A 14119-nucleotide genomic window follows, 5' to 3' on the forward strand; every position below is an offset into this window, starting at 1 on the left:
GCTGCCCACTGCTCTGAGTCTAGGAAACACTGTCACCGATAAATCCACTATAATTGAGAATTTCAATAAGAATTTCTCTACGGCTGGCCATGCTTTCCACCTGGCAACCCCTACCCTGGTCAACTGCCCAGCACCCTCCACAGCAACCCGCCATAGCCCCCACCATTTCTCCTTTAACCAAATCCAGATAGCTGATGTTCTGAAAGAGCGGCAAAATCTGGACCCCAACAAATCAGCCGGGCTAGACAATCTGGACCCTCTCTTTCTAAAATTATCTGCCGAAAATGTTGCAACCCCTATTACTAGCTTGTTCAACCTCTCTTTCGTATCGCCGGAGATTCCCAATGATTGGAAAGCTGCCGAGGTCATTCCCCTCTTCAAAGGGAGAGACAGTCTAGACCCAAACTGCTACAGACCTATATCTATCCTACCCTGTCTTTCTAAGTTCTTCGAAAGCCAAGTTAACAAACAGATTACTGACCATTTCGAATCCCACCGTACCTTCGACGCTATGCAACCTGGTTTCAGAGCTGGTCATGGGTGCACCTCAGCCACGCTCAAGGTTCTAAACGACATCATAACCGCCATCGATAAGAGACATTACTGTGCAGCCGTCTTCATCGACCTGGCCAAGGCTTTAGACTCTGTCAATCACAACATTCTTATTGGCAGACTCGACAGCCTTGGTTTCTCAAATGATTGCCTCGCCTGGTTTACCAACTACTTCTCTGATAGAGTTCAGTGTGTCAAATCAGAGGGCCTGTTGTCTGGACCTCTGGCAGTCTCTATGGGGGTGCCACAGGGTTCAATTCTCGGGCTGACTCTTTTCTCTGTATACATCAATGATGTTGCTCTTGCTGCTGGTAATTCTCTGGTACACCTCTACGCAGACGACACCATTCTGTATACTTCTGGCCCCTCTTTGGACACTGTGTTAACTAACCTCCAGACAAGCTTCAATGCCATACAACTCTCCTTCCGTGGCCATACAACTGCTCTTAAACGCAAGTAAAACTAAATGCATGCTATTCAACCGATCCCTGCCCGCACCTGCTCGCCCATCCAGCATCACTACTCTGGACGGCTCTGACTTAGAATACGTGGACAACTACAAATACCTAGGTGTCTGGTTAGACTGTAAACTCTCCTTCCAGACTCACATTAAGCATCTCCAATCCAAAATTACATCTAGAATCGGCTTCCTATATCGCAACAAAGCATCCATCACTCATGCTGCCAAACATACCCTCGTAAAACTGACCATCCTACCAATCCTCAACTTCGGTGATGTCATCTATAAAATAGCCTCCAACACTCTACTCAGACTGCATCCAATTTGTTATCACAGTGCCATCCGTTTTGTCACCAAAGCACAATATACCACCCACCACTGCGACCTGTATGCTCTCGTTGGCTGGCCCTTGCTTCATATTCGTTGCCAAATCCACTGGCTTTAGGTCATCTATAAGTCTTTGCTCGGTAAAGCCCCACCTTATCTTAGCTCACTGGTCACCATAGTAACACCCATCCATAGCACGCGCTCCAGCAGGTATATTTCACTGGTCATCCCCAAATTTGTCCTCCTTTCCTGCCAGTTCTCTGCTGAGAATGACTAGAACGAATTGCAAAAATCACTGAAGCTGGAGACTTATCTCCCTCACTAACTTTAAGCATCAGCTGTCATAGCAGCTTACTGATCATTGCTGCTGTACATAGCCCATCCAACCAACTACCTACCTCATCCCCCCTTGTTGTTTCTTTGAACCCCAGTATCTCTACTTGCACATCATCTTCTGCACATAACACTCCAGTGTTAATGCTACATTGTAATTATTTCGCCACTATGGCATTTTTATTGCCTTAACTCCCTAATCTTAATACATTTGCACACACTGTGTATAGATTTTTCTATTGTGTTATTGACTGTACGTTTGTTTATCCCATGTGTAACTCTGTGTTGTTTGTGTCGCACTGCTTTGCTTTATCTTGGCCAGGTCGCAGTTGTAAATGAGAACTTGTTCTCAACTGGCCTACCTGGTTAAATAAAGGTGAAATATTTTTTTAAAAATTAGACCCAGGTGTCAAATGTTAAAGGTCAGGAATCGGGGACTGAGGGGCCCCAGAGAAGACGGTCCCAGAAGAAAGTAGTGTCCCGGCCCGATGGGAGGGTTCACACGCACCATGTCAATCAGCTCTTCATACGGGGAGAGAACGTGCTTCTCGTCAACCTACAACCACTCTGAACCTGTTGTGTATTTCATCCAGCAGGGGTGGCAACCCAGCCTGGACCTGGAAGCCAGTTTGTTTCTGCTCTCTTGCCGACACCTTGTGGAGTTTCCATGCCAAGCAGAAGCAGAAAGACTGGAACCCGGGCTAGTGACAAATCTCCAGGAAAGTTACTTGACCAGAAGAAACAAGCTGAAGCTTTACCAAGACTGACCCATCAACACCTACTACAGTATCTACACTGGTTTAGACCAACTCGGAGTGAACCATGAAGTCTCACTGCTACTGTATATCATATTGATATGTATTCTCTGCTTTACGCAGACAATAAGAAATAAAACAAATTACCAAACTGTCTTCCCTTGTCTGTCTTCTCATCTGGGTTATATGAAACACAGTATTGGAATGCAGGCATGGAGTGCACCACTGTAAATAACCACCAGAGGGCAGTGTAGATACATTCTAAGACATTTGAGTCAATTGAAATTTAAAAAACAATATATAAATCATTGTGAAAAACTAGTCTAAAAGTATTCATATAACTAAAGAGAAATATAATTTCACATTATCCTGATATAGTGAGGATCAAAATGATCACCTAACCCAATGAATGTCGTTTCTTTTCTTATAAATATGCAGATTATAATCTCAATGCAGAAAACCCATATAAATGTCATCCATGCTATGCCCAGCCTGGCAACTCCAGATAACATGTAGGCACATTGCCTCTAAAAAGAGGAAAGCATACTGTTTGTCCCATTATCTTGCTCTTCTGTCAGCTAGAGCACACATGGCAGCGTGGTCTGATCTCAGAAGACCTCATATGTGTGTTGTGAATAATGGAGATGGGGAATGTTCAGATTGCAGATGGCACTAAGCTGCAAATTTTATGTCTAGACATTTCAGATTGTTTTATTCTTTAATGCCCACATTAAACAGCATGTCATTGCCTCTGTGTAGCTTCTGCTTCCTGTCTCTAAACACAGAGGCTACCAAAGAATTTCCATAATATTTTAGAGCCGTGAAGGATCTGTTAATTGCTCAAACTTCATCTGAGACAAGCCATTGTCCTACAGTATCTGGGTTTAATTAGTCTGCACTTCTTATACCTCAATCTGATCTATACAATCCCACTGGCTGTGTGTCTCTGTAGGGCTGCACTGTGTGTCTGTCTCAGCAGGTTCAAGGCCATCTAAAAGTTGATCTATACAATCCCACTGGCTGTGTGTCTCTGTAGGGCTGCACTGTGTGTCTGTCTCAGCAGGTTCAAGGCCATCTAAAAGTTGATCTGTACAATCCCATCTAAAAGTTGATCTATTCAATCCCACTGGCTGTGTGTCTCTGTAGGGCTGCACTGTGTGTCTGTCTCAGCAGGTTCAAGGCCATCTAAGAGTTGATCTATACAATCCCACTGGCTGTGTGTCTCTGTAGGGCTGCACTGTGTGTCTGTCTCAGCAGGTTCAAGGCCATCTAAAAGTTGATCTATACAATCCCACTGGCTGTGTGTCTCTGTAGGGCTGCACTGTGTGTCTGTCTCAGCAGGTTCCAAGGCCATCTAAAAGTTGATCTATTCAATCCCACTGGCTGTGTGTCTCTGTAGGGCTGCACTGTGTGTCTGTCTCAGCAGGTTCCAAGGCCATCTAAAAGTTGATCTATACAATCCCACTGGCTGTGTGTCTCTGTAGGGCTGCACTGTGTGTCTGTCTCAGCAGGTTCAAGGCCATCTAAAAGTTGATCTATTCAATCCCACTGGCTGTGTGTCTCTGTAGGGCTGCACTGTGTGTCTGTCTCAGCAGGTTCCAAGGCCATCTAAAAGTTGATCTATTCAATCCCACTGGCTGTGTGTCTCTGTAGGGCTGCACTGTGTGTCTGTCTCAGCAGGTTCCAAGGCCATCTAAAAGTTGATCTATACAATCCCACTGGCTGTGTGTCTCTGTAGGGCTGCACTGTGTGTCTGTCTCAGCAGGTTCCAAGGCCATCTAAAAGTTGATCTATTCAATCCCACTGGCTGTGTGTCTCTGTAGGGCTGCACTGTGTGTCTGTCTCAGCAGGTTCCAAGGCCATCTAAAAGTTGATCTATACAATCCCATCTAAAAGTTGCCACTAAATTGGTATTAAGTGAAAAACACTTCGTTAGAAAACTGTAATCAACTGTTTTAATGCCGTAGATAAAAGGATCATGGGACAATCAAACGAAAACATTTTCTCAAGGCTCTTTTCGTTGGTGATGCGTAGCTTTTTCTTTTTATACATTTGCATAAACTAGTGTTTTTATTTTATGTAACAATACCACATTACAGAAGATCTCAGAACAATTGTAATAAGTAGAAAATAAACCAACGAAAGAATAAAACACAACCCCCTAAGGACATCGTCTCTTAGAAAAACAAACAAGAGTTGCTACATTTTGGTCATTTCCAGCAGGTGAAGCCTCAGCTCAGACAGAAGGCTACTGTGTTTTCATCTGTGCAGGGTTGGGGTCAATTCCATTTCAGTCAATTTAGAAAGTAAAACGACATTCAACATTTTCCTCATGAAAAGCATTGAAGAAAACTGGAATTTCAGTGTACTTCCAGAATTGAAATGGAATTGACCCGAACTCCTGGAAGAGGACATAGCTCTGAAACAGGAGTCTAGTTTACATGTGAGGTACTCGCTGACCTAGTACCACATGTACCCATTTCCTATATAGTGCACTACTTTTAACCCGAGTCCTATGGGCTCTGGTCGGAAGTAGTGCACTATAAAGTGTATAGGGTGCCATATAAGATGTACGACCCCCCCCAGAAAAACAAACAAGAGAAATCCTCTCCTAGACCTGCACTGTCAGAAACCTCTCCTTCAGAGATCCACTCCGGGGTGAATTTTCCCCTAAGTACAGAGCTAGGATCAGCTTCCCCACCCCCAATCCTAACCTAAACCACTAGTGGAGGAAAACGCAAAACTGACCCAAGATCAGCATCTAGGGACATCTTCCCCCCCTATTCCACAAGGGTCCCAGGGGACAGGGAGCAGTAAGAACCACACATACATACTGTGCTGTAGACTCCTAACAGTAACTGTCATGAACACTATAGTTGTATCGTCTCTCCGTCTGTCTCCTGTATAATGAAGGAAAAAGGCCTCTGTCTCACAGGCACCATGTGCAGAACTTAAAGAACACAGGCCACCAGGAGGTTGTTCCTCTGTCTCACAGGCACCATGTGCAGAACTTAAAGAACACAGGCCACCAGGAGGTTGTCCCTCTGTCTCACAGGCACCATGTGCAGAACTTAAAGAACACAGGCCACCAGGAGGTTGTTCCTACATCTACTGATCATCTTATTTGGATGCAAGGAAAAAAAGATTATAGTTCTTTAAAAAATATATACCCATAAGAAAGGCCACAAAGGAGATCTGTGTTATCATTACCACAGCTTCTTCAATTAACAACTTTCAATCATCTCATTCATTCACTTATTAAATCCATCCATCAATAAACGATTGATTGATTTGTTAAATCTAATATTGAACAGAAACTCCACATTTGGAGTGTGGAACGCTGTTATATAAAGTAGGTATTAAAGACCGGCTCCGTGGCAATGTAGCGTGCAATAGCAACGTCTTGATTGACATCTGGTTCCGTCCAATTGACACCCACCTCTTCACGACGACATCATCATATCATAATCAAGTACTCAATCATTTATTTGTCTGTCGCACCAGTAATATTTACAGTTGTAGGGAAGGGACAGGTCGAGAGAACCGGACATTCTAAAAGAGGTGGATGGGGAGTTATTGGGGTGGGATTATCATATAAAACTATATTTTTGCTACTCTGGACAATTAATTGGTTAAGTAAAGCAAAACCCCCGCTGACATTCTCTTTAAATTTCACCTGGACAATTCCATGGTAACAGAATGGTGCTTTAAAAAGCAATACAAACAAAAAACTATTATTGAGAAGTTAAACAAACCATTTTATACAAGCCGTCCTTGTGCAGAGTTGTATGGGTTGTTTAACTTTGCAATCATTGCTTTTTGTTTGGCATACATTTTAAAGTGAAAAATCTGCGTTATTCTGGCACCGTGTTTCTGCTCTCAGTTCTCTCCGATTCAAACCTGAACAGCACACAACCATTACTGGACTGAATACACTCTAAAAGGTACTTGATTGCACGTTCCAACTGATTAAAAGATGCATACAATCGTGTATATTCATGTCTCTATATATCACTTAAAGGAAAGAAACAGGAAGTGGAGGGGTGGCAGTCAGTATTTGATATTTGACAACATTCAAGTACTCTTTGTTTGCAGCTCTTTACAATCCTTCATGGACAGTCTGTTGGAGAGAAAAACAGAAACACCCCTTTCCTTCACGGCACATCTTCCCTCACTTCCTGAAGTTGCCGAAATCCGCGAAGGCGTCCACTCCTTGCTTGGGCTGCTGCTGTACCAGGCCAGAACCCATAGACATGGCTGGCATCCTCATCCCCATGGTCATGTTAGCCTGGGGCATAGCACCCATGTTCATGCCCATTCCCATCATGCCCTGGCTGGGGGCCATTCCCATCATGCCCTGGCTGGGGGCCATGCCCATCCCAGCACCAGGGTACATCATGGGAGTTGTAGGGGTTCTGATGGGGGAGGGGGCGAGGCCCATGCCGGCAAATCCCTGCGAGAGCATGTTGACAGGTGGGAGGGGCTGGACTCCTAGAAGACATAAACAGGAAGAAGTGGAGTCAGAAGACCGCATGACCTCACAGACACAGGTTCACACACACACACTCCACAAGTACTCCCAAGCATCCTTCCATTCCACACGGAACAAGTCGTCCCAAGCATCCTTCCATTCCACACGGAACAAGTAGTCCCAAGCATCTTTCTATTCCACACGGAACAAGTAGTCCCAAGCATCCTTCTATTCCACAATGAACAAGTACTCCCAAGCATCCTTCCATTCCACACGGAACAAGTCGTCCCAAGCATCCTTCCATTCCACACGGAACAAGTAGTCCCAAGCATCCTTCTATTCCACACGGAACAAGTAGTCCCAAGCATCCTTCTATTCCACACGGAACGAGTAGTCCCAAGCATCCTTCTATTCCACACGGAACAAGTAGTCCCAAGCATCCTTCTATTCCACACGGAACAAGTAGTCCCAAGCATCCTTCTATTCCACACGGAACGAGTAGTCCCAAGCATCCTTCTATTCCACACGGAACGAGTAGTCCCAAGCATCCTTCTATTCCACACGGAACAAGTAGTCCCAAGCATCCTTCTATTCCACACGGAACAAGTAGTCCCAAGCATCCTTCTATTCCACACGGAACAAGTAGTCCCAAGCATCCTTCTATTCCACACGGAACGAGTCGTCCCAAGCATCCTTCTATTCCACACGGAACGAGTCGTCCCAAGCATCCTTCTATTCCACACTGAACAAGTAGTCCCAAGCATCCTTCTATTCCACACGGAACGAGTCGTCCCAAGCATCCTTCTATTCCACACGGAACGAGTCGTCCCAAGCATCCTTCTATTCCACACGGAACGAGTCGTCCCAAGCATCCTTCTATTCCACACGGAACGAGTCGTCCCAAGCATCCTTCTATTCCACACGGAACAAGTAGTCCCAAGCATCCTTCTATTCCACACGGAACAAGTAGTCCCAAGCATCCTTCTATTCCACACGGAACAAGTAGTCCCAAGCATCCTTCTATTCCACACGGAACAAGTAGTCCCAAGCATCCTTCTATTCCACACTGAACGAGTCGTCCCAAGCATCCTTCTATTCCACACTGAACAAGTAGTCCCAAGCATCCTTCTATTCCACACTGAACAAGTAGTCCCAAGCATCCTTCTATTCCACACTGAACAAGTAGTCCCAAGCATCCTTCTATTCCACACGGAACAAGTAGTCCCAAGCATCCTTCTATTCCACACTGAACAAGTAGTCCCAAGCATCCTTCTATTCCACACTGAACAAGTAGTCCCAAGCATCCTTCTATTCCACACTGAACAAGTAGTCCCAAGCATCCTTCTATTCCACACGGAACAAGTAGTCCCAAGCATCCTTCTATTCCACACGGAACGAGTCGTCCCGAGCATCCTTCTCTTCCACACTGAACAAGTAGTCCCAAGCATCCTTCTATTCCACACTGAACAAGTAGTCCCAAGCATCCTTCTATTCCACACTGAACAAGTAGTCCCAAGCATCTTTCTATTCCACACGGAACAAGTAGTCCCAAGCATCCTTCTATTCCACACTGAACAAGTAGTCCCAAGCATCCTTCTATTCCACACTGAACAAGTAGTCCCAAGCATCCTTCTATTCCACACTGAACAAGTAGTCCCAAGCATCCTTCTATTCCACACTGAACAAGTAGTCCCAAGCATCTTTCTATTCCACACGGAACAAGTAGTCCCAAGCATCCTTCTATTCCACACTGAACAAGTAGTCCCAAGCATCCTTCTATTCCACACTGAACAAGTAGTCCCAAGCATCCTTCTATTCCACACTGAACAAGTAGTCCCAAGCATCCTTCTATTCCACACTGAACAAGTAGTCCCAAGCATCCTTCTATTCCATTCTGACTGAACCTAAAGCCTTTTGAATTGTCCTGTGACCATCCTGATTAAAAGGAAGAAAGTCCCACACGCTGAGGATCTTGGATACTCCACAAACAGTTGAATGGATCTCAAACCAACGTTTTGGTCAACAGACATTCAGCAGCGTTTTGAACCCTCTCCAGACAAATACAGTACTATTTCTCTCAGTCTATACCCTGTAGGCTCACCTTGGAGGGTTTTGAGGGTGGGCTGGGCGGGTTTGGGAGGCTGCACGCCGGGTGCCAGGAAGTCCAGACTGATGTTGACCGAGGAGTCAGACCAGGTGGAGGGGATCGCTGACCCCATGGAACCCTGGGTACCCAGCATGACTTGCTGCTGCTGCTGGGGCTGCAACGGACCGCTCATCACCTGGAAGGGCTGAGAGAGAGGGAGAGAGAGAGGAGAGAAAGAGGAGAGAGAGAATTTGGTAGCAAGTTCCAATAGAGAGTAATGCGAAGGTACCTATATAATGGTGACATATGAAGGTTGAACTACAGTCTCTATAGTAATCTACATAAAAACACATCCCATATAACCAGAATTAACAGATTGGGAAGGGGCAGGTTTGATTCATCTGCAAAACTAAGCTTGTATTTTTTAAAAGTAGGTCAGGTTTTTAACATGCAAATATCTATGTAAACACAACCTTGTATTAGATTGAATGGTTCCCTAACTCAAACTGGTTCCTTCTCAATGTGTGTTTTTGTCCCTCTCAACCACAGCAGTTACTGTCACTCCTCTCCTTAACAGTGCATCAGGCACAATATGGACAATTTACAATGTGAATTAATTTACTGTTTGTGTGAACCATGTCTGTCCTATATTCTTACCAGTGATGTGGAATGTGGCATGGTACTGGTCACGTTCTGTGTGCTGGTCATATTGAAGGTGAGGCTCTGAGAGGCAGAGAGAGACTGAGTCTGGACCGGACCCATCAGATCAAACAGGTCAGCTGAGGCTGGAGCCAGGGCAGAGCTGTGAGCCAGGGCCCCAAACAGGTCAGTGTTGCTAGGGGCCAGAGGCTGGGCGAAAGGGGTGGGGACGGGGGCCTGGCCGTCAGGGAAAGCATTCCAGTCCCCAAAATCACTGTTCCCACTAGAGGCTGGAGGAGGAGCAAAGAGAGGAATAAGGTTATAGTGGACTTAAATCTCTAGCACACACACGCAAGTTAGCAGGCTCCTCATGGCCAGACCTCCTCCCCTCCATCTCTCGGAATATTCTAGTGCTTTAAACTCACCAGGTACTGTGGAGAGGCCGACAGAGGCAGCAGGAGAAGAAAAGTCAGCAAATCCTCCTATCAGGTCTGGAAAGAGACATACCATTTGATTTGTATTGGTCACATATTTAACAGATGTTATTGCAGGTGTAGCTAAAGGCTTGTGTTCCTAGCTCCAACAGTGCAGTAATATCTAACACACACAAATCCAAAAGTCAAATATAACTAAGAAATATATAAATAGTAGGGTGAGCATTGATAAGAGTACAGTATATACATATGAAATTAGTAAAACAGTACGTAAACATTTAAAAAGTGACCATGAAACATCGACCCCCCAGATGTCCCGTAACTACACTACCCCCCAGATGTCCCGTAACTACACTACCCCCTCCCCCAGATGTCCCGTAACTACACTACCCCCCTCCCCCAGATGTCCCGTAACTACACTACCCCCTCCCCCAGATGTCCCGTAACTACACTACCCCCTCCCCCAGATGTCCCGTAACTACACTACCCCCCTCCCCAGATGTCCCGTAACTACACTACCCCCCTCCCCAGATGTCCCGTAACTACAGTACCCCCCTCCCCAGATGTCCCGTAACTACAGTACCCCCTCCCCAGATGTCCCGTAACTACAGTACCCCCCTCCCCAGATGTCCCGTAACTACAGTACCCCCCTCCCCAGATGTCCCGTAACTACACTACCCCCTCCCCAGATGTCCCGTAACTACACTACCCCCCTCCAGATGTCCCGTAACTACACTACCCCCCTCCCCAGATGTCCCGTAACTACACTACCCCCCTCCCCAGATGTCCCGTAACTACAGTACCCCCCGCCCTCCATGATGTCCTGTAACTACAGTACCCCCCACCCCAAGATGTCCCGTAACCACAGTACCCCCGCCCTCCATGATGTCCCGTAACTGCCCACCCCCAACCCTCCATGATGTCCCGTAACTACCCACCCCCAACCCTCCATGATGTCCCGTAACTATACTACCCACCCCCAACCCTCCATGATGTCCCGTAACTATCCACCCCCCAACCCTCCATGATGTCCCGTAACTACCCACCCCCCGCCCTCCATGATGTCCCGTAACTACAGTACCCCCCACGATGTCCCGTAACTACCCACCCCCCATGATGTCCCGTAACTATACTACCCCCCTCCCCAACCCTCCATGATGTCCCGTAACTCTTTGCAAACTGGAGTCCATATATCCGGAGGCTGCATTCATTGTAGCTGGGGATTTTAACAAGGCTAATCTGAAAACAAGACAACCCTAAATGTTATCAGCATATCGATTGCGCAACCAGGGCTGGAAAAACCTTAGATCATTGCTATTCCAACTTCCGCGACGCATATAAGGCCCTGCCCCGCTCTCCTTTCGGAAAAGCTGACCACGACTCCATTTTGTTGATCCCTGCCTCCAGACAGAAACAAGAAGCTCCCGCGCTGAGGTCTGTCCAACGCTGGTCCGACCAATCTGATTCCACACTCCAAGACTGCTTCCATCACGTGGACTGGGATATGTTCCGTATTGCGTCAGACAACAACATTGACGAATACGCTGATTCGGTGAGAGAGTTCATTAGAACGTGCGTTGAAGATGTCGTTCCCATAGCAACGATTAAAACATTCCCAAACCAGAAACCGTGGATTGATGGCAGCCTTCGCGTGAAACTGAAAGCGCGAACCACTGCTTTTAATCAGGGCAAGTAGACTGGTAACATGACCGAATACAAACAGTGTAACTATTTCCTTCGCAAGGCTATCAAACAAGCTAAGCGTCAGTATAGAGATAAAGTAGAATCTCAATTCAACGGCTCAGACACAAGAGGTATGTGGCAGGGTCTACAGTCAATCACGGATTACAAAAAGAAAACCAGCCCAGTCACGGACCAGGATGTCTTGCTCCCAGGCAGACTAAATAACTTTTTGCCCGCTTTGAGGACGTGAGGAAAACATTTAAACGTGTCAACCCTCGCAAGGCTGCAGGCCCAGACGGCATCCCCAGCTGCGCCCTCAGAGCATGCGCAGACCAGCTGGCTGGTGTGTTTACGGACATATTCAATCAATCCCTATCCCAGTCTGTTGTTCCCACATGCTTCAAGAGGGCCACCATTGTTCCCGTTCCCAAGAAAGCTAAGGTAACTGAGCTAAACGACTACCGCCCTGTAGCACTCACTTCCGTCATCATGAAGTGCTTTGAGAGACTAGTCAAGGACCATATTACCTCCACCCTACCTGACACCCCAGACCCACTCCAATTTGCTTACCACCCAAATAGGTCCACAGACAATGCAATCTCAACCACACTGCACACTGCCCTAACCCATCTGGACAAGAGGAATACCTATGTGAGAATGCTGTTCATCGACTACAGCTCGGCATTTAAAACCATAGTGCCCTCCAAGCTAGTCATCAAGCTCGAGACCCTGGGTCTCGACCCCGCCCTGTGCAACTGGGTACTGGACTTCCTGACGGGCCGCCCCCAGGTGGTGAGGGTAGGCAACAACATCTCCACCCCGCTGATCCTCAACACTGGGGCCCCACAAGGGTGCGTTCTGGGCCCTCTCCTGTACTCCCTGTTCACCCACGACTACACTACCCCTCCCCAGATGTCCCGTAACTACACTACCCCCCCACCCTCCCCCCAGATGTCCCGTAACTACACTATGATTGAGCCTCCAACTCAATCATCAAGTTTGTGGACGACACAACAGTGGTAGGCTTGATTACCAACAACGACGAGACGGCCTACAGGGAGGAGGTGAGGGCCCTCGGAGTGTGGTGTCAGGAAAATAACCTCACACTCAAAGTCAACAAAACTAAGGAGATGATTGTGGACTTCAGGAAACAGCAGAGGGAACACCCCCCTATCCACATCGATGGAACAGTAGTGGATAGGGTAGTAAGTTTTAAGTTCCTCGGCGTACACATCACAGACAAACTGAATTGGTCCACCCACACAGACAGCATCGTGAAGAAGGCACAGCAGCGCCTCTTCAACCTCAGGAGGCTGAAGAAATTCGGATTGTCACCAAAAGCACACAAACTTCTACAGATGCACAATCGAGAGCATCCTGTCGGGCTGTATCGCCGCCTGGTACGGCAACTGCTCCGCCCACAACCGTAAGGCTCTCCAGAGGGTAGTGAGGTCTGCACAACGCATCACCGGGGGCAAACTACGTGCCCTCCAGGACACCTACACCACCCGATGTCACAGGAAGGCCATAAAGATCATCAAGGACATCAACCACCCGAGCCACTGCCTGTTCACCCCGCTATCATCCAGAAGGCGAGGTCAGTACAGGTGCATCAAAGCTGGGACCGAGAGACTGAAAAACAGCTTCTATCTCAAGGCCATCAGACTGTTAAACAGCCATCACTAACATTGAGTGGCTGCTGCCAACACACTGACTCAACTCCAGCCACTTTAATAATGGGAATTGATGGGAAATGTCAAATATATCACTAGCCATTTTAAACAATGCTACCTAATATAATGTTCCCTACATTATTAATCTCATAGGTATACGTATATACTGTACTCTATATCATCTACTGCATCCCTATGTAACACATGTATCACTAGCCACTGAGTATGCCACTTTGTTTACATACTCATCTCATATGTATATACTGCACTCAATACCATCTACTGTATCTTGCCTATGCCGCTCTGTATCATCACTCATTCATATATCTTTATGTACATATTCTTTGTTGTGTCTATAAGGTAGTAGTTTTGGAATTGTTAGCTAGATTACTTGTTGGTTATTACTGCATTGTCGGAACTAGAAGGACAAGCATTTCGCTACACTCGCATTAACATCTGCTAACCATGTGTATGTGACAAATTTCCCCCCTTCCCCAACCCTCCATGATGTCCCGTAACTATACTACCCACCCCCCCAACCCTCCATGATGGCAGGGGGGGGGGGGTAGTTACGGGACAAGGTTTCCTGTAACTACACTACCCCCCCCAAGATGTTCTGTAACTATACTACTCCCCCCCCCCCCAACCCCCAATGATGTCCCGTAACTACACTTACCCACCCCCCCATGATGTCCCGTAACTACAC

At 46.7% G+C, this 14119-nt stretch overlaps 1 protein-coding gene across 1 annotated transcript in view; it reads right to left on the reverse strand.

Annotated features, from left to right (window-relative positions):
- Positions 1-4368: 4368 nt before the first annotated feature.
- The window catches only part of LOC118372986 (clathrin interactor 1-like), a 47551-nt gene continuing 37800 nt past the window's right edge, over positions 4369-14119 (reverse strand). Inside the window, exons 10-13 of the mRNA XM_052487814.1 lie at positions 10049-10114; positions 9642-9913; positions 9000-9189; positions 4369-6918 (exon numbers count right to left, since the gene is read on the reverse strand). Coding sequence (XP_052343774.1) covers positions 6599-6918; positions 9000-9189; positions 9642-9913; positions 10049-10114 — 848 coding nt within the window. The 3' untranslated portion in view covers positions 4369-6598. The remainder of the gene's footprint in view (positions 6919-8999; positions 9190-9641; positions 9914-10048; positions 10115-14119) is intronic.

The sequence above is a fragment of the Oncorhynchus keta genome, chromosome 30 (genome assembly GCF_023373465.1).
Source record: "Oncorhynchus keta strain PuntledgeMale-10-30-2019 chromosome 30, Oket_V2, whole genome shotgun sequence".
NCBI lineage: Eukaryota > Metazoa > Chordata > Actinopteri > Salmoniformes > Salmonidae > Oncorhynchus > Oncorhynchus keta.